The sequence below is a fragment of the Sus scrofa genome, chromosome 1 (assembly GCF_000003025.6).
Source record: "Sus scrofa isolate TJ Tabasco breed Duroc chromosome 1, Sscrofa11.1, whole genome shotgun sequence".
Lineage (NCBI taxonomy): Eukaryota > Metazoa > Chordata > Mammalia > Artiodactyla > Suidae > Sus > Sus scrofa.
In genome coordinates, this window is record NC_010443.5 from 228,074,587 (window position 1) to 228,098,194 (window position 23,608).

The window sequence follows — 23,608 nt, forward strand, 5'->3', positions numbered from 1 at the left end:
AGATGTCAATCTGTGGCTTCAGAGTTGTTTGTAGTTATAAACTTGGGCATTTAAAAATTCTATGGGAACTATGTATAGTAACTCATGATGGAGCATGATAATGTGAGAAAAAATACGTATACATGTATCTGTAACTGGGTCACCATGCTGTACAGTAGAAAATTGACAGAACACTGTAAACCAGCTATAATGGAAAAAAATAAAAATCATTATATAAAAATTCTAAATAGGAGCAAATTGGATGAATTGATAAGACAAATATGCTTTCACAGGAAAAACTATTTTAATGATCATAAGTATAGTTAATTCTATGAATATTTAAGTACACTATCTTTCTCAGACGACTCAGTTAGAAAAGGACTTTGCTGAAATTTCAAAAAGAAAAGAACACAATCAAAAGGCTAGCTGACATAAATACGAGTCATAATTGGCCTGAGTCTAAAAATATCAAATTCTCATGTGCTTGCAGTGGCGCAAAGAGAATCCTAAAAATTTATCTGACATCCAAACTTGACCAGGATTTACCTAGAATCAACTTGGATTCTAAAGGGACATAATTTTCCAGGACTTGGGTTTACTTTTTGTGGCAAAGTTATGACTTAATACAGATAAAGACTTCGCTGTGTTTTATTAGGTTTATTTTTTAAGGTTTTGGGTTTTTTGGGGTTTTTTTTGATAGCTCGTCCTATCTACTTTAAGGAAACTAATCTAAATTAAACAAGCAAAGCAAATGACATAGGAAGAAATAAGTAAATTTTCCACTGGGTACCAGAATGATAAAAAAAAAAAAAATTTGATATTTGGTGCACTATGTTGAAAGTTCACATATCCCTCCCTATCCTACTTTTATAACATTGACTACCTTTAGGAAGGAGAAATGGGTGGCTGAGTAGGAGACTTTATATCCTCTGACACCTTTAAAATTTTGAACCCTGTAAATGTTTTACCTATTCAAATTTTTAAAATTGTTCTTTTATTTTAAAATAACCTGTTAGAACCATCCTTTTCTCACCAATCTACATTCTATCTGCCAACATTTATAACAACAGATAAATAATGTAAAATAATACTTTGTGCTAGTTCATGAAGTACTTTTAACAGTAACATGCCCTTTTAGTATGGCTAACACTGTTATGCTAACTGTATACCATAGTAATATGCAATACATGATTCGGTGACCACTGTATATGAATGAAATCTCATGTTTAAAGTTCTAGAAATTACGCTGACATAAGCATTTGACATTCAGTCTTCCAAAAATACCCAAGTTTGGTACACCGATTTTTGAGAAATACCTGGACTTTGTGTTTATAAGAGCTACTAAACTATTATTTATTATTTTATAGATAGTATGTATATATATTGAGAGAGGGCAGCAACTAGAAACTTTAAGAATGTATTTTTGGAAACATCAATGTTTATACAAGTTTGTAAAACTCAAAACATTTATTTATAAAAGGTATAAAAAATAGGGAAATGTGAGATTAGACTATAATTCTAATAGTTGTAGAATAATGACGGACCCCTGATAAAAATTAACTTGTAGCATTTATTCAAGTAAATAGGAGTTTCTGCTGTGGCACAAGGCGATTGGCAGCATCTCTGGAGTGCTGAGACACCCGTCCGATCCCTGGCCCAGCACAGTGGGTTAAGGATTCGGCACTGCCACAGCTGTGGCATAGGCTGCAACTGCGTTCAGATCTGATCCCTGGCCAGGGAGCTCCATATGCCACAGAGCAGCCAAAAAAAAAAAAAAAAAAGTAAACAAAGGTAGCCTTTAAGAACAAAGGAAGATTAATAGGACAAAGGGAAAAAGAAATGACTATCTGACACAGAAAAGGCATTTGATAAAATGCAACATCCTTTCATGATAAAAAAAAAACTCTCGGGACAGTAGGATGGAGAGAAAATTCCTCAATATCATAAAGGTTATTTATGAAAAACCCAGAGCTAACATCATACTCAATGGTGAAAGACTGAAATGCTTCCCCTATAGGGCTAGCAACTAGATAAGGATGCCCACCATCTCTGTGAATTGTTATGTACTTCCAGAGTTATTTAAATGGGAAAGGAATATTACCTTTCCCGTTTAAAAGTAAAAGTAAACTATCTTTACTCACGGATGAGATGATACTATATGTAAAAAATCCCAAAGAATCCACAAGAAAGCTACCAGAGCCAATAAAACAAATTAAGCAAAGTTGTAGGTACAAGATCAACACATAAAAAATTTGTTATGTTTCTTTTCTTTTTTTCTTTTTTTTCTTTTTTTTTGGTCTTTTTTTAATCTTTTCTAGGGCCACACCCATGGCACTTGGAGGTTCCCAGGCTAGGGGTCTAATTGGAGCTGTAGCCACCAGCCTATGCCACAGCCACAGCAATGTGGGATCCAAGCTGCATCTGCAACCTACACCATAGCTCATGGCAACATCAATGTTTATACAAGTTTGTAAAACTCAAAACATTTATTTATAAAAGGTATAAAAAATAGGGAAATGTGAGATTAGACTATAATTCTAATAGTTGTAGAATAATGACGGACTGAGCGAGGCCAGGGATTGAACCTGCAACTCCATGGTTCCCAGTCGGATTTGTTAACCACCGAGCCAGGATGGGAAATCCTGTTATGTTTCTACACATCAGCAATAAACAATCAGAAAATTAAGAAAATAATTGCATTTATAATAGAATCTAAAGGAATTAAAAATTTAGGAATAAATCTAACCAAGGAAGTGTTATACTGAAAACTTGTACATTGAAAACTATAGAACAAGTCTGAAATATATTAAAGAGTACTTAAATAACTGAAAAGACATCCTATATTCAAGGACAGAAAATTTAACATCACTAAGATTGTCAATACAACTAAAAATAATCTACATATTCAACACAATCCCTAACAAAATTTCAGCAGCCTTTTTCACAGAAATGGAAAAAGCGACTCAGAAATTCATATAGAATTTCAAGGAGCCCCAAACAGCCAAAACAATCTTTAAAAAAAGAATAGAATTTATGACACACATTTCCCGACTTCAAAACTTGCAAAGCTACAGAAACTTAAATAGTACTGGCATAAGGACAGACATATAGACCAAGGGAGTAGAGTTTAGAAATAAATCCTCACATAGATGATCAACTGATTTTCAAGGACAGTGTCAAGACAATTTAATGGGAAAAAGACAGTCCTTTTAACAAATGTTGCTGAGAAAACTGGATATTCACATGTAAAAAAAGTCAGACTCTTACCTTATATCACATACAAAATAAAATGGATCAAAGACCTAAACTTAGAATTAAAATTATAGGAGCTCCCGTTGTGGCGCAGTGGTTAACGAATCCGACTAGGAACCATGAGGTTGTGGGTTTGATCCCTGACCTCCATCAGTGAGTTAAGGATCCGGTGTTGCCATGAGCTGTGGTGTAGGTCGAAGATGAAGCTGGGATCTGGTGTAGCTGTGGCTTTGGTGTAGGCTGGCAGCAACAGCTCCGATTAGACCCCTAGCCTGGGAACCTCCATATGCCACGGGCAGCAGCCCTAAAAAAGGTAAAAAACAAAAAACAAAAAACAAACAAAAAAAAAGAATTAAAACTATAAACTTGGAGTCCCCACTGTGGCTCAGTAGGTTAAGAACTCACAACTAGTGTTCATGAACATGTGGACCCAATCCCTGGCCTCACTCAGTGGGCTAAGGATCTGGCATTGCCGTGAGCTATGGTGTAGGCTGCAGACGTGGCTCGGATACCGCATTGCTGTGGCTGTGGCATAGGCCGGTGGCCACAGCTCTGATTAGACTCCTAGCCTGGGAACCTCCATATGCTGCAGGTACGACCCTAGAAAAGACAGAAAGACAAAAAAAAAAAAAAAAAAAAAAAGTATATATATATATATATATATATATATATATATACACACACACACACACACATGCATAAGGTTATTAACTGTAGCATTATTTATAACCGCAAGGTACTGCCAACTACTTTACTTATGTAACCAAATATGAGACTGAAGTATTATAAAAACATTTAAAAAAATTGAGTAAGATCTCCATGAACTGATATATAGCTAATCTAGTACATATCATTAAGTGAAAAAAAGCAAAGTGCTAAATATACAGTATGCTACCTTTTGTATGAAAAAAGGAGGTACTTAAAAAGAAAAAAAAAATCTGCTTACATTCATAAAAAATAGAAAACAAAAATAAGAAGGATAAATGAGAAATCAATAATACTGATTACCTACATGGGAGTGGGGGGTAGTTAGGGTACAGAAAGAACAGGGGAAGGAATAACATTTTTTCTGACTATCATGTTTTTTGTATACTTTTGTCAAATTGATAGTCCACAAATCAAAAAAAATAAATAAATCAAGAATGGGACAGGGGTCAGGGACACATAATCCTAAAACTAAAAGCAAAAAGACACAAATAAATATAAATAGAGTGAATTTCACATAAAAAAAAATAACCACACTGAGGGTGAGGGGGCTAAAGGGAAGCCAATTTGAGTAAACTATAAACAATATTTTTATTAAAAACCCTTAGTTTAGGGAGGAAACTCTAATTGCTAGCAAATCCTGAACTCTTTTTGGTAGTTTTATTTTTCCTAGTGGTATAGATATAGTAAACCTGAAACAATTTTGTGTATATTGTAGGACTGGGTTAAAGAGTAAAATATAATGATGTCAGAAGCCAGGGTTCTCTCTGGGAAAAAAACAGATACAGAGAAGGGTGGAAGCCAAAGGAGGAACTCAACAGGATTGAAATAGAACTGAACATGATTTCTTGTATTTGGGTGTGAATGCATGGGTTCTGTCCACTGAAAGGCCCATAAGCAATGATATCTTAGGAAAAAGGAACATGCCTGCAAGATCTTGGTTTCTACAAACCATTCCACAGTAAAAGGAAAATATCCAGTTCTAGGAACAAAGAAGGGACTGAAATATCTTATTATGTCAGAAAGTAAGGAAGTGCTTAAAAAATGATTGGGGCATGCCATGCCAAATAGACACAAGCACCAAGTGAAGGCATCCCTGCTGGCCAAATCTGAGTATATCTGAGCAAGAAATTTTTAAAAACCAACAATAATGGGTTATAACCTATTGAATCAGAAAGGAACCATGAGTCCTTCCTGTAGCAGGTAACAGCAGAATGCTGACTGATAACTGTACAGTTAGAAAATAACCATTCTGTAACCATCGGAGCACAGATTATCTCATGCAAGATGCAGTGGATGACAATTCGAGGAGAAGCTTTAAGAAGGAGCAGGATATTAATTGCATGGTCTCAAACTATCTCCTCAGAAATTGCTTACTAGTTTCAAGAAAACAGTAAATAAACAGCAGGAAAACCAAATAAAATCTTGATTAAAATCAAGATGGGCTGACAAACATTGCACTTCTCTGAATGTGATATCATAAAAAGGATACAATAACAATTACGTATTATTTTGAGAGAGTACATATATGTAATCTATACCTAATCATGAAGAAACATTAGATGATGTCAAACTGAGGAATATTCTACAAAATAACTTTGTCATATCCTTCAAAAAAGTAAATACCATGAAAGAAAAAAAAAAAAAAAAAAAAAAGGCCAAGGAACTGTTCCAGATTAGAGACCAAGGAGTTCCCATTGTGGCTTAGGGGTAACCAATCAGACCAGTATCCAAATTAAAGACTAAGACATTAGAATTAAACATTATACAATATTTTGGGTTGGATTCTAGATTGTACAGAAAAACAAATGTTATAAAGGACATTATCAAGATAATTTATGAAACTTATATATAGACCATAGGTTAGGAAACTGTATTCGAGGTTAAATTTTCTCAATCGGTATTAAGGAATAAAAAACATGATATACACAAACTCATTTCTAAAGTGGTTTAAATAATAACCATGTATATGTATGGCTATAAACGAACACATAAAGGCGGGGAAGGAGGAAGAGAGGGAAGTAAGAAAAGGAAATTTAAAAAAATCTAAAATGCTATGGTGAATTTAGGTTAAAAAATATATGGGCACTTTATGTACAACTCATACAATTTATCTGTAATTTTGAAGTTATTTCAAAACAAAAAGTTTTCAAAAAAAGAGGGAGAGAAAGGACACACACACTTGTACTGATATTTCTAGACTGATGCATTCATACTTAAAGATATCAATCAATGAGGAAGGGAAGAAAATAAGGAAAAGAAGCCACTACACAGATCCATTAAATCATAAACTGAATTCCATCCAGTAGTTCTCTTTGAATATATACCCTCTAAGTCAGGTTCCAAATATGGGTCCCAAGGACCAAAGAGGTCTATGGACAGAATTCATTGTACCTAGAAAGGGGGTGGGGAAAAAATTACATTTTTAATTTCATTAGCCATTAATTGATATTTTTGTCAATTATGAATATAGGCAACAAATAGGAGTTTTAGGAGTACCTATGACTTTATCACCAATAAAAATCATATGTATTTTCACTTTATATTAGCTACTGGGATTCTCAAACAACATATACTGTTCAGTTATTTTCAAAATAACTGAACAGTAGTCTTTAATGTGATACATGATAAAAAGCACATTATATAACAAATTTGCTTTTTAAGTATTTTGATACCTATCTTTCAAAATAACTGGTTTCTCTAAAATCCTATGTATGTTATGTTATTCACTTACAAATGTTATTCTAAAAAGACAAACTATGGGCTTCAGACTGTTCAAGGTTCTCGTGGCATAAAAAAGTTAAGAATCGGAGTTCCCACTGTGGCTCAGTGGAAATGAATCTGACTGGTATCCATGAGACGGAGGTTCAATCCCTAGCCTTGCTCAGCAGGTTAAGGATCCAGTGTTGCCGTGAGCTGTGGTGTAGGTTGCATACACAGCTTGGATCTGGCGTTGCTGTGGCTCTGGCGTAGGCCAGCAGCTATAGCTCTAATTCGACTCCTAGCCTGGGAACCTCCATGTGCCACAGGTGCAGCCCTATTAAAAAAAAAAAAGTTAAGAATCTCTGCTCTGAGCTATAAATCCCTCAGTTGCTTACAAGTGTGTCATAATGAGGAAATATAGAACAGTCTGCAGCTTTCTGCCCTGCCATAAAGCACAGTATAAAAAGAGACATCTAAAATAATGAACATTCAATCTAATCTTCTCATTATTTAATTTCTAGAGTAATTTCCCATAGTGCTAGAGCAATAATTATTCAAAACATCTATCGCAATCTCACACAAAGCATCAAAGAACAAATTTAACACAACATACCAACATATGAAAAAAGACAGGCACACAGAAACTATAAAAATGAATCAAGACTGAAACGTCTCTCAGAGAAATTCAGTGCTTACATATCTTAAGGAAATTGGTTAAAAACAAAATACTATTTACCATCTCTCTTTTGGAAAATTTTTTAAAATTTCTTTAATGATTGGCTGGTAGCAGGCATCCCTTTCTGCTTTTCCAGTTTCACTCCAGTCTCTCACAAACTGTTTCAATGTGGACTTTAATTTATCCATGTCAAATGTAGATGCTGGCATAATCTTTCCATTCCCCTGTTTAAGAAACAGAAATCAATTAGCTTCTGAGAAAGTAATTAATCTCGAATATGGTTAAGTAAACACACCACAAAGGGGCTTTATAGATGGTTTAATGGGTAAATTACTAGTCTCTCACTTCAACCAGGGTTCAAGTGCAGCTTAAGATCCTAGATGAAAAAAGTTTGGTGGTCTCACTTCTATCCTCAATTAAGTTACGGTCATTAATTATGAAACCACCATGTAATTAAGCAGTCTTTACTCATGAGAGGACCAGGAATGAGCTGCTATGGAGAACGAACATTCTGTCTCTAAAAGAAGGAAAAAAAGTCCCTCTAGGTCACTGATGGCTCACAATGAAGTGGTCCAACTATACCTTTCCTGTGGATACAAAAAAGGGACTTCACTTTCTATTACTGCCAGTCTTTGAGATTTATAAGGGAAAATAATTTTTTAAAGTAAAGAATATCAATAGATACGAGATTCTGAAAATAATGTTTAGCCAGGGAAATTAACATACCTAGTTAGGTTGTTTATAAAAATGTAAGCCTTTAACTCCATATGCCATAATAGTCAGAACACTATGTGGAAAGTACTTAAAACACTAACAATTATCTTGGTATTTTAAGAGGAAAAAAAAAAAAATCAGTGAATATATCCAGCTTCTGGAATACTGTTCTATCAAGCCTAATAAAATGATTGAACATATAAGTGAAAACATTCTGAAAGTAGAGCAAATGATCCGTGCAAAATTATAAAAATCAAATCCAGAAGGATAAAGACCACAAATATACAATTTAAATCCTAAAATAAAAACAAATAGAATGAACTTTCACATACATCTTCTCCATATTCTTTATTTTCAAACATATGTATGCAATCATTCACAATGGTCAGTAGTATTTCTTGATTATGATCAATGCATTTCCGGATCTTGTCCAAGTGAAGAAGAAACTGAGGAAGTAGTTTCTGTTGATTAGCTGGAAGTGATCGAAATTGTCTTTCTGTTCGGTGCACTCGCTCATGCATGCTGGTACTAAAATATAAAAGGTGTTTTTTAAATTGGCAAAAGAATTCTCACCAGAGGCCAACCTTATTTTAAGGTTGTCTTGCTGTACAATTTTTCCCTTACAATGCTGGTATTGGCCCTGCCACTTACAAACTTTTGGTTTTTTAAAGGATATCAACTTAGGAAGTTTTATGTGGTTTTCATCTTATTATAAACTCTCTAAGCAACCAAACAAAAGACAAATAGTTTAAAAACCTGCACCAATTACAAGGGAGAAAAAAAGTAAACATAAAGAGGATTAATGCACAATAAGTTTACTTTTATGAATTCAATTTCCAAAATTAAAATTTTCAGCAAAACCAGATGACTAACTTATATTTCTCCAACAAGTACCTGAATGCAGCTCTGAAATTATTTTAGAATATTCACAAGATATTCTAAAGAATATACACAAGATATTCCATAAGATGTATTTTAAAATTATTAAGAGCCAACCAAGTTGAATTTTTGAAATATCATAAAGGATCTTGTGTACTATAAAGGCAATAAACAAATGAAAAACTGAAATTCCATAGATTTTTAAACAATAGTCATACTTTGTACTCCAAGTTTTCAGATAACTCTAAAGCTCACTTTGAAGATTACCTATTTATAAAATCTAAAAAGAACATTTTTTTTTTTTTTTTTTTAAGAGCTGCACCCATGGCTTATGGAGGTTCCCAGGCTAGGGGTCTAATCACAGCTCTTGCTGTCGGCCTACAACAGAGCCACAGCAACACCAGATTCGAGCCGAGCTGCGTCTGTGACCTACACCACAACCTATACCACAGCTCACAGCAATGCTAGATCCTAAACCCACTGAGCAAGGCCAGGGATCAAACCCACAACCTCATGGTTCCCAGTCAGATTTGTTTCTGCTGCACCATGACAGGAACTCAGAAAATGAACATCATTTTTAAAAAGTTAAATTATTATACTCACAATGAAATGTCACTTTATATCAATCAATAGATTGGCAAAATTTAAAAGCCTGACTATTGGAAATATTGGTAAATATGTGAAAGGATGAGAATATTTATATGCTGATTGATGGTGGGTCCATGAATTAGTACAACTACTTCAGAAAATTTAGAATTACCTAGTAAAGTTTAATATGCACCCTTTCTGTGGCCTAGCAATTATACTACTAGACACATACTCAATAAATTCTTATAAATGGGTACGACACATGAATAATCCTTATCATAGCATTATAAAAAAAATAACAACAGGAGTTCCCGTCATGGCTCAGTGGTTAACAAATCCGACTAGGAACCATGAGGTTGCGGGTTCAATCCCTGGCCTTGCTCAGTGGGTTAAGGATCTGGCGTTGCCGTGAGCTGTGGTGTAGGTTGCAGATGTGGCTCGGATCCCGTGTTGCTGCGTCTCTGGCATAGGCCGGCAGCTACAGCTCTGATTGGACCCCTAGCCTGGGAATCTCCATATGCCACGGGAGTGGCCCACGAAACGGCAAAAAGACAAAAAAAAAAAAAAAAAAAGAAACCTGGAAACAAGCCAAAAGTCCATCACCAGTAGACTGAATGAAGAAAATACAGTATAGTTATACAATAAAATACAGTTAAATATTAATAAAAACAGCTACACACAATGACATGGATAAAGGAACAAAATATTTTAAAAACAAGTTGCATAAAAACACATAATGTACAATTCTATCTTCTATAAAAATGATATATTGCACAGACTGAACATATGTAGAAAAACTACAAGGAAAGCATGGAAATGAAAACTCTGCAAAGTGATGTCCTTTGAGGAGAAAAGGGTAAAATAATGTTCTCTTTAAAAACTGAGTGATAAGTGTTCACTACATCATTCTTTATATTTTAAATATACAAACAAATGCATAAATGCATATGTTTCTTTTAAATGATCTTCAGCATTCACTCAATTTTTTTTCTTTTTTTGCATTTACTCAGTATTAAATGGGAATAACTATTCTTTCTCTTTTGGTTGCCTTAATCTCTCTATTCATCCAAATAATTCTCTCATTTTTATCTGTCAAATTACTGTCTAGTTTACGAACAGTCATACTTAAAGAAGCCGCACTTTTAGAAGCTTGTGTGTGGTGGTATTCTGGGTGTGGCTGGTGATAATATGAAAGCCAGTTGGCAGTGGCTGCATTAATGTTTTCTTTTTCATCCCCTGGAGACAGTTTAACAGCAAGCTCTGGAGTCTAAAAGATCTGAAATTTAAATCCAGGTGATGCTACCTGTTTGCTATGTGACTCTTGGGCAAGTTATTTCCTCTTTCTGTGCCTCAACTGTCGCATACACAAAAACAAGGTAATACATAACAACAGTGATGATATATGATTATAGAAGCTATGATTTATTGAGATTTAATAAATGCCAGGCTTACTAAACCAAGTCACTTAACATGAATTATTCTGAAAAATCCCCATAAAACCCCATGAGGGGAGTTCCCTTGTGGCTTAGTGGGTTAAGGATCTGGCTTTGTCACTGCAGCACCTTGGGTCACAGCTGTGGCATGGGTTCACAGGTGGGGCAACAAACAAACAAACAAACAAAAAAACACAAACAAAACAAAACAAAGTATCACCATGAGAGAGGTACCATTATACTCCTCTGCCTACGTAATGGATTTCATTGAAAATGTAACTAATTTACAAGCACTTTTAAAGCCCATTGCCTAAAACACAGTCAGTACTCAAACATAGGAGGTATATCTAATTTACATAACTAATGTGTACACAGCGAAAATAAGAAAAATTTTAAAAAGTACTCCGGGGCAAAAAGAGCTCCTAATTATTCCTCTTTTAGAGGCAACCATTTCTAATTTTTTGGCATAGTTCTGTTTTATTGTTGTTATCTAACACAAAGTCATCTAACACCTTTCTAGTCAAAATGTGGTACAGACCACAGCAGAACACTTGGAAGTGGTTAGGAAGGGAGAATCTAAGGTCCCATGCAACATCTGCCGAACTGTAATCTGCCTCTTAACGAGACTCCAAAAGATTCACAGGCATGTTAAAGTTTTAGAAGCACTTGCAATTCTTCATCCTTATCAAAAGAATTTTCCCAGGTCAGGAGAAAGTTCTCAAAAAAAAAAAAAAAAAAAAAAGAAAAAAATCACCATTTGACAAATGACTATAATGACTGTTTATCATCCCATCTACGCAACAAAAATTTACTTAGCTATTTCCCAAACACTCATCTATATAATGAACTTTCTGTGTTAAAAAATCTCTCTCTATTTTAGGGAAAAAAATCACCATGCTAATTCCAAAGAATTACCAAGTCAGAAAAGACAAGTATTTTGAAGGATCTTGATACAAAGTGATTTTCAGAAAGACTTTATCTATTCACATTCCTGGAGTATTAGGCTAAAGAAGTCCACAAGAGCAGAGGTGCGCAGCTTACATTTTACTATCAACAGGTTCAACAGTCTCAAGGTAATTCTTTCCTAGTGTTCCTGGGCACTGGAGCCCCCACAACTTCCCTCTAACCACACCTCAAAACTCAGTATTTCCACGTTGAACTTAGCATCTATCCCACAAAAACAAAAACAAACAAAAAAACCCACCCTGCACTTCTTCCCACGTGGCCGATGTTAATGAATGGTACAACATACATCCACTCAAGTTAGAAATTAATGAGTCATCCTAAAATGCCTCTTCTTATAGCCTGCACAATCAAGCCTAAAATTCTTTTTTTTTTTTTTTTTTTTTTTTTCTTTTGTCTTTTTGTTGTTGTTGTTGCTATTTCTTGGGCCGCTCCGCGGCATATGGAGGTTCCCAGGCTAGGGTTGAATCAGAGCTGTAGACTCCGGCCTACGCCAGAGCCACAGCAACGCGGGATCCGAGCCGCGTCTGCGACCTACACCACAGCTCACGGCAACGCCAGATCGTTAACCCACTGAGCAAGGGCAGGGACCAAACCCGCAACCTCATGGTTCCTAGTTGGATTCGTTAACCACTGCGCCACGACGGGAACTCCAAGCCTAAAATTCTTTAGAGTCTACCTCACAAAACTATCTGCAAATTATCCTTCCTCCAATGCTCTACCTCAGGCCTTCCCTGTGTCTCCCAAAGATAAACTGTGGGAGGGAGTGGGATGGACTGGGAGTTTGGGGTTAGTAGATGCGAACTATTGCATTTGGAGTGGATAAGCAATGAGATGTGATGTATAGCACAGGGACTGTATCTAGTCACTTGTAATGGAAAATGATGGAAGATAAAGTGAGGGGGAAAAAAACGTGTGTGTGTGTGTGAGAGAGAGAGAGAGACTGGGTCACTCTGCTGTACAGCAGTAATTGACAGAACATTGTAATTCAACTATAATAGAAAAAAAAATCTTACCAAAAAAGGGGGTAAAAAAAGATAAACTGAGAGGCATGCTACCTAAATATGCTATCTCTAGCCTAACTCTCTTTCACCTCCAATCAGATAAATTTTTCTAAAATACAAATCTTTTTTTTTTTTTTCATCTTTTTGCCTTTTCTGGGGCCGCACCTGCAGCATATGGAGGTTGCCAGGCTAGGGGTCAAATCTGAGCTGTAGCCACTGGCCTACGCCAGGGCCATAGCAACTCGGGATCCAAGCCGCATCTGAGACCTACACCACAGCTCATGGTAACACCAGATCTTCAACCCGATGAGCAAGGCCAGGGATCGAATCTCATGGTTCCTAGTCGGATTCATTAACCACTTAGCCACGACGGGAACTCCTAAAATACAAATCTTATCTTTGTCACTATTTAAACTCCGTATTTCAGCATATGCAAAAGCAATCAATAAAGGTTCAGTTATGCTCCCTAGGCACCACTTTTGGTTCTCCTTGGAGGCTACTTATTTCCATGAATGCAGGGAAGCTGAGTAAGTTATGGATTGGTCAGCAGAGCCTACACATACCTGCTGTCAATTCCATATAAGTGATAGAACTACACAGAGCAAGATGAGCTACAACATATCTCTTAACCGTTGGTTACTTAATGCAGGCAAAGTTGTAAGTAACATAATCTACATACCCCTTGAAATAAGTGATGTCTTATCAACGTTGAGAGGAGCCTAATTCTTACTATAATTGGGGCTAATTTCACTATTCAGTAAATGCTTACATCATCCATGTACTTTAAGAAGGCAGTGGGAAAATTATGACCTCCTGAATACTTGGGCTGTTTTCATAGAGAGTTCTACTGGAACACAGCTATACTCATTCCTTTACAGACTACCTGTGGTTGTTTTCAAACAAGGGCAGAGCCTGAACAGTTTTAACTGAGACCACTTAGCTCTCAGAGCTTAAAATATTCATTGCTAGCTCTTTAAAGAAAGTTTGCCAACCCTGCTTTAAAGGAATGTTTTACAACCTTCAGACTCTCCTTGGTTGTGAACCCAGTCAACATTAAGAGCCACATCCTCTGGCGGCCAACAGGAAAAACTAGAGTCAGCAGCCATGTTTTCTCAAGGGTATCTCTACCTTCAGCTCTCTCTAGAAGGGATGGTCTCAGCAGTGACCCAAACTACGACTCAGTTACCTTTCCTAAGAGCGGGTCCAGTGCTAGATCTGAGCTAAGAGCTAAGGTCAGAGACCCACTCCTTTGAACCAGCTGAAGTATTCCAGAATTCCAAGGAGAGAAGAGTATCTTTTCAAAAGGAAAGTTGGTCTCAATCCATTTTAAATATTTATTAAATACCCAGGATTGAAAGTGTCTTACTACGATCACTGCTTAATAATGCAGGGTAAAATCTGAGTAAATAATTTTGGATCTAAAAATAATAATGATAATAATAATAATTTTGGATTTTAGGCCAGACTCTAACACATTTTGGTTGTATAGCCCCAAGCAAGTTGCTCACCTGTTTATATGCTATCCCCTCACCTGTAAAGATGAGCACAACAGCTCAATTTTTAAAATCTCACCTACATGCTATTTTTAAAAGTAGAACATTTCTGACAAGACCTTTGATTTTTCAAATATAGTATTTTCTGAGTCAGTTCATTCATAACAGAAGTGACATTTTTAGACTTTTTTTTACTATTCAGTACAATGCTATGATCCATTTTTACCTTAGTCCAAATATGTCATCTAAGCAAAACCTACGGGCAGCACAAAATTGGAAGCCATTGGAAAGAGAAAATATTAATCAAAATACATTTCTTGCCTTATGACTTTCATCTGAATCTCCAATGTGTTGACTAAAAGACAGTGAGCAGTAAAACCAAACTCTCCAAAGTTTGGAAGTTTCTGTTAAACGTATAGAATACAACTATCCACAAGAATTTACTAGAATGATGGGAAATCTTACATCTGCAAAGCCACATGTGGCTACTGAGCACTTGAAATGTGGTTAGTGAGACTGAGGATGGGAATTTTAAAATTTATTAAATTTTAATTAATTTAAATTCAACCATATGTCATTAGTGGCTATGGTACTGGATAACGCAGGTCTAGATCATAAAATGTTGGAATGTAATAATACAGTGTTTTCTGTATCCAAGAATTTTGTGCACAATCCTTTCCGTACTCCTATTCCTTTAAGGATGTTTCTAAAAAGCTTTTTTTTTTTTTTGCTTTTTTGCTTTTTATGGCCACACCAGCAGCCGGCACATGGAGGTTCCCAAGCTAGGGGTCAAATCGGCGCTACAGCTGCCGGCCTAGGCCACAGCCACAGCACGCCAGATCCAGCTGTGTCTGTGACCTACACTACAGCTCATAGATCCTTAACCCACTGAGCAAGGCCAGCAATAGAACCCGCAACCACACTGTTCCTACTTGGATTCGTTTCCTCTGCACCATGATAAACTTCAAGAACTGGGTACAGACTACATTTCAACTAATTGACTCCATTATAGTTCTAAGATATCTCCCAATATTCTTTCTAGATTTTTCAACAGTAAATGTACCAGACTTTTCTGAACCTACCACTCTTAGCTATCTAATGTCAATTTCTGCCATTCCCTCTATCTGATTCTTCCAGGCACAGTACCTGTAACAAATTCTCTGGTTATCTGTCTTCCTCCATCTGTTAATACTAAATAAAATCCCCATACTACAAATAGGCTTTTGAGCTGCATAAGTAATGCAGTCCATGGTTCTTATGCCTGGGTTTAATTAGTAAATTACTTCATCAGCTTTCCATTTCAAAAATTCATGTCACATATGTAATCCGAATTTAAATAATTTTAATTTTTTTTTCTTCTTGGCTTTCATAGGGCCGCTCCTGCGGCACATGGAGTTCCCAGACTAGGGGTCTAATCGGAACTGTAGCCACCAGCCTACGCCAGAGCCACAGCAATGCCAGATCCGAGCTGTGTCTACAACCTACACCACAGCTCACAGCAAGCCAGATTGTTAACCCGCTGAGCAAGGCCAGGGATCGAACCCACAACCTCATGGTTCCTAGTCGGATTCGTTAACTGCTGAGCCACAACGGGAACTCCTAAATCTAAATAATTTTAAGCTTTTATTAAGCAATTTTTTAAATTCAAAATAGTAACAAAATAGCTTAGCCATTAGTCACAAATTGACAAACAGAATGACAAGTGTACTTCTTTGCTACTGTCTTATTTGTTAAAAATAGAGCTCCAACAACATGCCAAGCTGTAGTGACATAAAAACAAATAAGGCTCAATCCTGCCCTTGGGGAGGTCAGTCAAGCAATATAAAAAATTTGCATAAAGCACAGCAGGAGCCCATCTAAGGGAACAGTTTTACTTGAGTAGGAGATCACATCTATCTGATTCCAACTGCAGATTCAGAACAGTCATCAGTGGGCTCATCTCCTACACGAATTAAAAAAAAAAAGTGTTTTATTTACCTGAAAATCTAGTTGTTTAAAGCTCCTTTTAGATCTTGGAATTATAGTTTTGTGACTAAGCTATTTTAAGATGTATCTAGAAGAAAAGTGGAAATAAGTAAGTTTAAAAGTCCTACCACTGTTGCCCAACCCACAATGAGAATTCGATACATATTTGCAGAATAAAAGTGGCTCCTACAGTGCTTTCTCTCATTTCCCTCCTTAAAAATGAGCAAATTTTAGAACATCTGGCCTATCTCCGACCTTAATTTCACCCACAAGTTAAAGACATTGAGTGGCCTCCTTCACTCGCTCACCACAAAAATGCCTTGCGTTCATGCCGCCAAAGGGGGATGGGGTCGAAGTATTAATGCTGCTCTCATAAGAACTGGCAACAGTTTGGAAAAAAACGTCCTACGGCATCCCACGTGTAGGTGAACTTGGGCTCTCCGTTTGGTCAGTTTGGAGGACATGGACAACACATACAAATCATGCCCAGCACTGGAAGATTTACCTCCTTCTATCTGAAATTCCTTACAACACTTTTCTGGTCACCCCCACCGGCCTCAATGCCAAACCTTTAACAAGAGATGGATGGCATGAGGGCTAATCTGATCCTGAGGTCAGAAGACAAGGGGCTGAGCGGCAGACGACGCGACAGACACGCGGGTGTGCAGGTCCCGGAGGGGCTAAGGTGATGAGAGGAGACTCCGGGGCCCAGAGGTCAGCTCAGGCAGCGCGGTTCCGACGCCCCGGAGGCGTGGTGGCAACCGGGTGAGCGCAGCGGGCGCCACGCTGCCGGCTGGTCCGCAGCAAGCAGCTGGCGCCCCGACGGGCTGAGCCGGGGTCCGCCACAGGCTCCTTACCCGTAGTAGCGGAAGGCATTAATGATCTTCCAGAAGTGCTCACGCTCTAGCCTCTCCTCCTCTTCCTCGGTACTGTGCGCGACCGCCGCCGCCGCCGAAACCGCCACGGCGGAGCCCAAACGCCCGGCGGAGAACTGCACCTCCACCTCCTCGCTCCCGTTGCCTCCCCCGCGGCCGCAGCCGCCTCCCCCACAGCCCTCCGGCAGCTGAGAGGCAGGCGGCGGAGGGCGCCGCCGTCGCTGCATCGCCGCCTCGGCCCTCGGCCTGGCTCGCTTGCGTCTCGCCGCGACTGAAAGCGTGGTGGCGGCTGCTCGGCCTTCCTCTAGACGGCGCCCGCCGCGGACATGCCCCCAGCTCGCGATGCGCTCCACCCCCGCCGCCCTCAGGCCTCCATCCGCGCCGGGCTCCGCCAGGTCTTCAGAACGCCCGGAACAAGCGCGCATGCGCATCCGTGAGTACGCCGAAGGGCCGCAGCCACCTGCGCTCATTTGCTGTCCGGCTTCGGCGAAGGCGCGCTGACGACACGACGATGCGTGAGGTGGGCGGGGCTCTGGGCCGAGGCGGGGGGGGGGGACTCAGGGCCAGGTGGGTGGAGCGAAGGAGGAGGTTATTGGTGGGTTGGGATTGGCACCTGCGAGCCCCGCCTGGTTCGGGTTTAAGAGCCTCCAAGAGCTGAATGAAGAAATGGGCCGCTGAACTAAGGCTAGCATATTAGCAGAAGAGCGAAAGCAGAAAAAAAAAATTAGCTTTGATGAATTTATTCGGAACTTTTATTTCAGAAAGTCTGAAGGAAGTTCTTGCATTCACCCTAATTTGTTTTAATTAATTTCCTAAGTGAATTTCTATTCCTAATTGTGTAAAGAGAGAAGGACCCCATCATCTTTTTGGTGTTTAGGGACCTTCGAAAGTCCTAATCCAACCCTGGACTGGTGGTGGCAGCAGATCGGGGAAATGCAGGAACCTAACTCTATCTGCTAGTTGCGCACAGGAGCAGTAATGCGGTGCAGCACTAATATCTAATGGTGGCCCATAGCAATGCTGGACTTAACCACTTCCTTTTCGTCACCTACATTCACTTTTTACCCCATTTCTCTCTGGGCTCACGGATAAAACAGCTGTCCTACCTTCATTCAATGTTATTCTTAGGAAATAACTCATTCCACTCAATTTAATAAACCCCCAGCAAATTAGTCTTTCAAATAAGAGCAAAAGAAGAAAGGTTTTATTCAGGAGAGTTAAACTTGTCCAGGAGCCACAAATGCTGTTAAAAACATATAATGATATTGAAAAAGAAGTAGCTTCATTTTCATAAGTTAAATAAATTGAAATAAAGGCAAGGCTAAAGAAAAATAACTGTGGTTATTCTATGTTAATGTTACATTTTTATACTTTACGAAGCTTAAGGTCTGTTTTTTTGAAGAGTAATGCAGTAATATATGGTTCAAAATTCAAAAGGAAATTACAAAGGATTACAAATATAAAGTTTCTTTAACCTGCTCTTAGGACCCATATCCCCCTTCTAGACACAATATATCAATTCCTTGCCTGTAATTCCAAATTTTCTGTCCAGTACCTCCTTTCTTAGAGTCTGGTGTTTGAAAGTTATGTATAAATTCTTATAATATTAACTGTTACCAATACTGTTTTCATATGCACACACAAATTATACATGTCCTAACTGGTGACATATATCATGCTATGTAACATTTTATTTAATATTTTATATTTTAATTGTTTTTCTCTATTACCCTTTTTTTGTTTCTTACCTCAACTCTGTGAAGGAAACATTGTTATCTTTCTTTAATGAATAAAGAAACAGATTCAGAGAAATTAATTGTCTTGCCCAGACACATATAAATAGCAGAGCTGAAGTACATTTATTCATTCACTCTTTCCAAGAAATACGTTGATTGCCTCCAATTTCTCTTGCACTGAGCTAAGGGCAGCTAGAAGCTAGTGGAAACATGGACTTCTCATTTTCACTTTGCCAGTTACTAAGTGTGACCTGTTTAAAAAGTCGCTTGAGGTCTCCATTGTATCATTTCTAAAATGGATATAATACCTCCCTTCCCACAGGGAGGCTGGGAAAAATAAATGAAATAAAGAGTGAAAATGCCTAGTATATCAACTTGATGTTTGCTCTCCTCCTTTTGGATCTCTTTAGGATACATTTGACCTTCTCTTCAAAAACTTCTGTTTAGGACTTCCTCTTCTAACTTCTTGCAATGAGTTTCTCCTATAGAAATCTTCCCAAACAACAGAGGCCTTGGGCTGAAAGCTTTGGAATATTTTCATCAAGAGGTCAGTTAATCTCCAAGAATCATAACCAAAACACACCATCAAGCTTTCTTAAGTTATTCTGAATAACTGTTAGTTAAGAAGCTAAAGCTGGAGTTCCCGTCGTGGCGCAGTGGTTAGCGAATCCGACTAGGAACCATGAGGTGGCGGGTTCGATCCCTGCCCTTGCTCAGTGGGTTAACGATCCGGCGTTGCGGTGAGCTGTGATGTAGGTTGCAGACGCGGCTCAGATCCCGCGTTGCTGTGGCCTGGCGTAGGCTGGCAGCTACAGCTCTGATTCAACCCCTAGCCTGGGAACCTCCATATGCCGCAGGAGCGGCCCAAGAAATAGCAACAACAACAAAAAGACAAAAGACAAAAAAAAAAAAAAAAAAAAAGAAGCTAAAGCTCACACATTCATACCTTCATACATTGCTCATAGGAATGTAAAATGCTACAGTCACGGTAGAAATAGTCACTGTTCTTACAAAACTGAATATATGTATACCATACAACCTGTCCAACACACTTGGACGTTTATCCCAGAGAAATGAAAACATGTATTCACACAAAATCCTATACATGAAACTTTATAGCAAGTTTATTTGTAAAAGCCAAAAATTGGAACCAGCCCAAATGTCCTTCAGTAGATGAATGATTAGACAAACATGGGATACTACCAAGCAGTAGAAAAAAAGAATGAACTATGTATATACCTGATAATGGAGAGGAATCTCAATTATGCTAAATGTGGAGGAGGGAATCTCAAAGGATTACATGCTATATAATTCCATTTATATACATTTTTTTTAAATAATTCAATGAGGAGTTCCCCTTGCAGCTCAGCGGTCAACAAAACCGATTAGTATCCATGAGGATACGGGTTCAATCCCTGGCCTCGTTCAATGGGTTAAGGATCCAGTGTTGCCATGAGCTGTGATGTAGGTCACAGATGCAGCTCAGATCTGGCCTTCCTGTGGCTGTGGCATAGGCCGGTGGCTGCAGCTCTGATTGGATCCCTGGCCTGGGAGCCTCCATATGCTGAGGGTGTGGCCCTAAGAAGACAAACAACAACAAAAAAAGAAAAGAAAAAGAAAAGTAATTCAATGAATTTTATTATATTTATAGTTGTACAACCATCATCCCAACCTAATTTTAGAATACTTCCATCCCAAACCTCCTGTCCACCCCGCTCTCCCCACAACCTGCCCCTTTGGTAACTATAAGGTTTTCAGTCTGTGAATCTGTTTCTGTTCTGCAAATAAGTACATTTGTATCCATTTTTTAGATTTCACATGTAAGTAATATAATATGGTGTTTGTCTCGCACTGTCTGATTAACTTCACTTAGTGTGATAATTCTAGGTCCATCCATGTTGCTACAAAATGCCATTATATCATTCTTTTTTATGGCTAAGTAATATTCTGTGGTATATATATATACCACATCTTCTTTATCCATTCCTCTTTGGATTATATATTGTCTTGAAATAACAAAATTATAGAGGTAGAGAACAGATTTAGTGGCTGCCAGAGGTTGGGGGTAATGGTTGAAAGAGGGGTATCTGTGACTATAAAAGGGTAGCACAAGGGAAACTTGTGTAAGAAGATTGTTTTGTATGTTGATTTTGGTGCATAAAATTGCATAGAAATTAACATACATGCCACACACACATGAATGAATACATATCAAATCTGAATAAGATTGACTGATTGTATCAATGTCACCTTCCTGATTGTGACATTATACTACAGTTATGCAAGACATTGTCACTAGGGTGAAGAGTATATGTGATTTGTCTGAATTATTTCTTAAAACTGCATATGAATCTACAGTTATGCCAAAAGAAAAAGCCCTCAAAATAATATGTAAGCTTGTAATTGCTGTTTATTCTTACAGACACATTTTTTACATTAAAGCCCAGAAAAAGTTCCTAAATACTTAAATACTTTTCTCATTAAAAACATTTGAATTAGGAAATTTTCAAACTTAAATAAAAGTAGAAACAATATCATGAGGAGTCCTTTGTATTATAACCATTCATCCAGTTTCAGAAATTATCAACAGTTTACTAATCTTGTTTTATTTAATCTCGCCTTGTTGATTATTTGTTCCCAAGTTTTTGCAGGGGTCTTTCAAAGCAATTCCCAGAGATTTTTATTTTTCTCATACATACTTTAGTGTGCATATCTAAGAGGAATTTTTTAAGGACAAGTATCATGCCATTATTATATCTATCAATAAAATGATAATAAATTTGTTATCATGGACATCTTTTTAATAAGGTTTTAATTTAATTTAATTTTTTTCTTTTGGGGGGGTGCTGCACCCTTGGCATATGAAAGTTCCCAGGCTAGGGGTCCAATGAGAGCTACAGCTGCCAGCCTACACCACAGCCACAGCAGTGCCAGATCCGAGCCGTGTCTGCGACCTACACCAGAGCTCACAGCAACACCAGATCGTTAACCCACTGAGCGGGGCCAGGGATTGAACCCCCATCCTCATGGGTACTGGTTGGATCTGTTTCCACTGAGCCACAAAGGGAACTCCCTAGTTAAGAACATTATGCCTACTATATCTCTTGTATTCCTCAAAGGTCCCTACTTCCCCTCTTTCCTTTCTTTTTATCAAGCCATTGTTTTGGGGTTTTTTGTTTTGTTTTGTTTATTTTTTTGAGAAAGCTAGATCATTTGACCTATAGACTATCCCATACTTTGGATTTGATCCATTGTTTTATCATAACATTATGACTTGCTTCTTTTATTCAATATTATGTTTTAAGGTTTTATCCATGTTGTGTAAAGCTATAGTCTCTTTATTTCCATACTATGAGGTATTCCTTGAATGGACATATCACAATTTATTTTTTATTAGAAGGCATCTTTTTTTTTTCCATGTACTCTCCAACTCCTTAACGATTTTTCGTTTTCTTCAGAGTACTTAGCATTGCCTGACATTGCATTCCTGTGATGGTTGTTTTTATGTGTCAACTTGATGGGGCAAGGAAATGCCTAGATAGCATGTAAAAATATTATTTGTGAATGTGTCTGTGAGATTGTCTCTGGATGACATTAGCATTTGAATAAGCAGACTGAATAAAGGAGACTGACCTCACCAGTGCAGGTGAGCATCATCCAACTTCCTGGGGGCCTAAATAGAACACAAAAGCAGACCAAGGGAGAATTGGCTAGAGCAGAGACAGTCAGCTAGATCTTTAAAGGATACATTTCCAACTTGAAGAGGCAAAGAGTGGGAATACTCTTTGCAACCTAACTCAAACTGGCTTAAGTCAAAATGGAAAAAAAAGGGGGGGAGGGTTTAATTGTTTCTTATTGCCAAAGAGATCAGGCATAGATAGATCTAGAAGCTCAAATATACCATCGGGAACCTATCATTTGCTGTTTCTTGGCCTTGTCAAACACTGCGTTTTGCTAAAAGTTCTGACTGGAGGTCCAGGCAAGACCTGCACTGGACCAGTTGGTTCATGTGCTCCTTATTGAAGTGACTGCTGTGACCAAAGTGTCATGGTATAAAACAAATTTTAATAATTCATGTGGTATAAAGTTATTAGAACTTTTCCAAATCAAACAGAAGAGATTCAATGAGTCACTAGGCAGTGGAGGTTCCTTTTGGATTCTGAAGCAGTAGAGCGATATCATAAAAGTGCAGAACAATTAATCAGACAAGAGCCAATGGCTAAACTGTTGTTAGGAAGACCAGATAAAGAGATTGTTCAAATAATCCTGAAATGGCATGATAAAGATATATGCTAGACAGTTATAATGAAGGGAAGAAATTAAGGTAAATCTAGATATTATTTTCCAAGGAAGAAAAGACTAAATTAAATGCAGGGGATGAATAAAGAAAAGAATCAAAAGAGATGACAAATGTTGCAGCTAGAATTACAAAGATATTACTAATAGAAATTTATAAAGGAGTTCCTGTCGTGGCGCAGTGGTTAACAAATCCGACTAGGAACCATGAGGTTGCGGGTTCGGCCCCTGGCCTTGCTCAGTGGGTTAAGATCCGGCGTTGCCATGAGCTGTGGTGTAGGTTGCAGACGCGGCTCGGATCCCGCGTTGCTGTGGCTCTGGTGTAGGCCGGTGGCTACAGCTCCGAT

At 38.0% G+C, this 23,608-nt stretch overlaps 1 protein-coding gene and 1 long non-coding RNA gene across 3 annotated transcripts in view; one reads left to right on the top strand and one right to left on the bottom strand.

The window, feature by feature from the left end:
• CARNMT1 (carnosine N-methyltransferase 1) overlaps window positions 1-17,672 on the bottom strand; it is a 37,349-nt gene extending 19,677 nt beyond the window's left edge. The window contains exons 1-4 of one of the 2 annotated variants that reach the window (XM_021064979.1): window positions 17,212-17,502; window positions 16,367-16,442; window positions 8,362-8,557; window positions 7,376-7,539 (exon numbers count right to left, since the gene is read on the bottom strand). In XM_021064979.1, the coding sequence (XP_020920638.1) occupies window positions 7,376-7,539; window positions 8,362-8,550 (353 nt within the window). In that variant the 5' untranslated portion in view covers window positions 8,551-8,557; window positions 16,367-16,442; window positions 17,212-17,502. Of the gene's footprint in view, window positions 1-7,375; window positions 7,540-8,361; window positions 8,558-16,366; window positions 16,443-17,211 lie in introns of both variants that reach the window. The other variant, XM_003121964.5, reaches the window with a different exon arrangement.
• Window positions 17,670-23,608, top strand: part of LOC106507622 — a 43,219-nt gene continuing 37,280 nt past the window's right edge. Inside the window, exon 1 of the long non-coding RNA XR_002336413.1 lies at window positions 17,670-17,749. This is a non-coding gene — a long non-coding RNA (uncharacterized LOC106507622). The remainder of the gene's footprint in view (window positions 17,750-23,608) is intronic.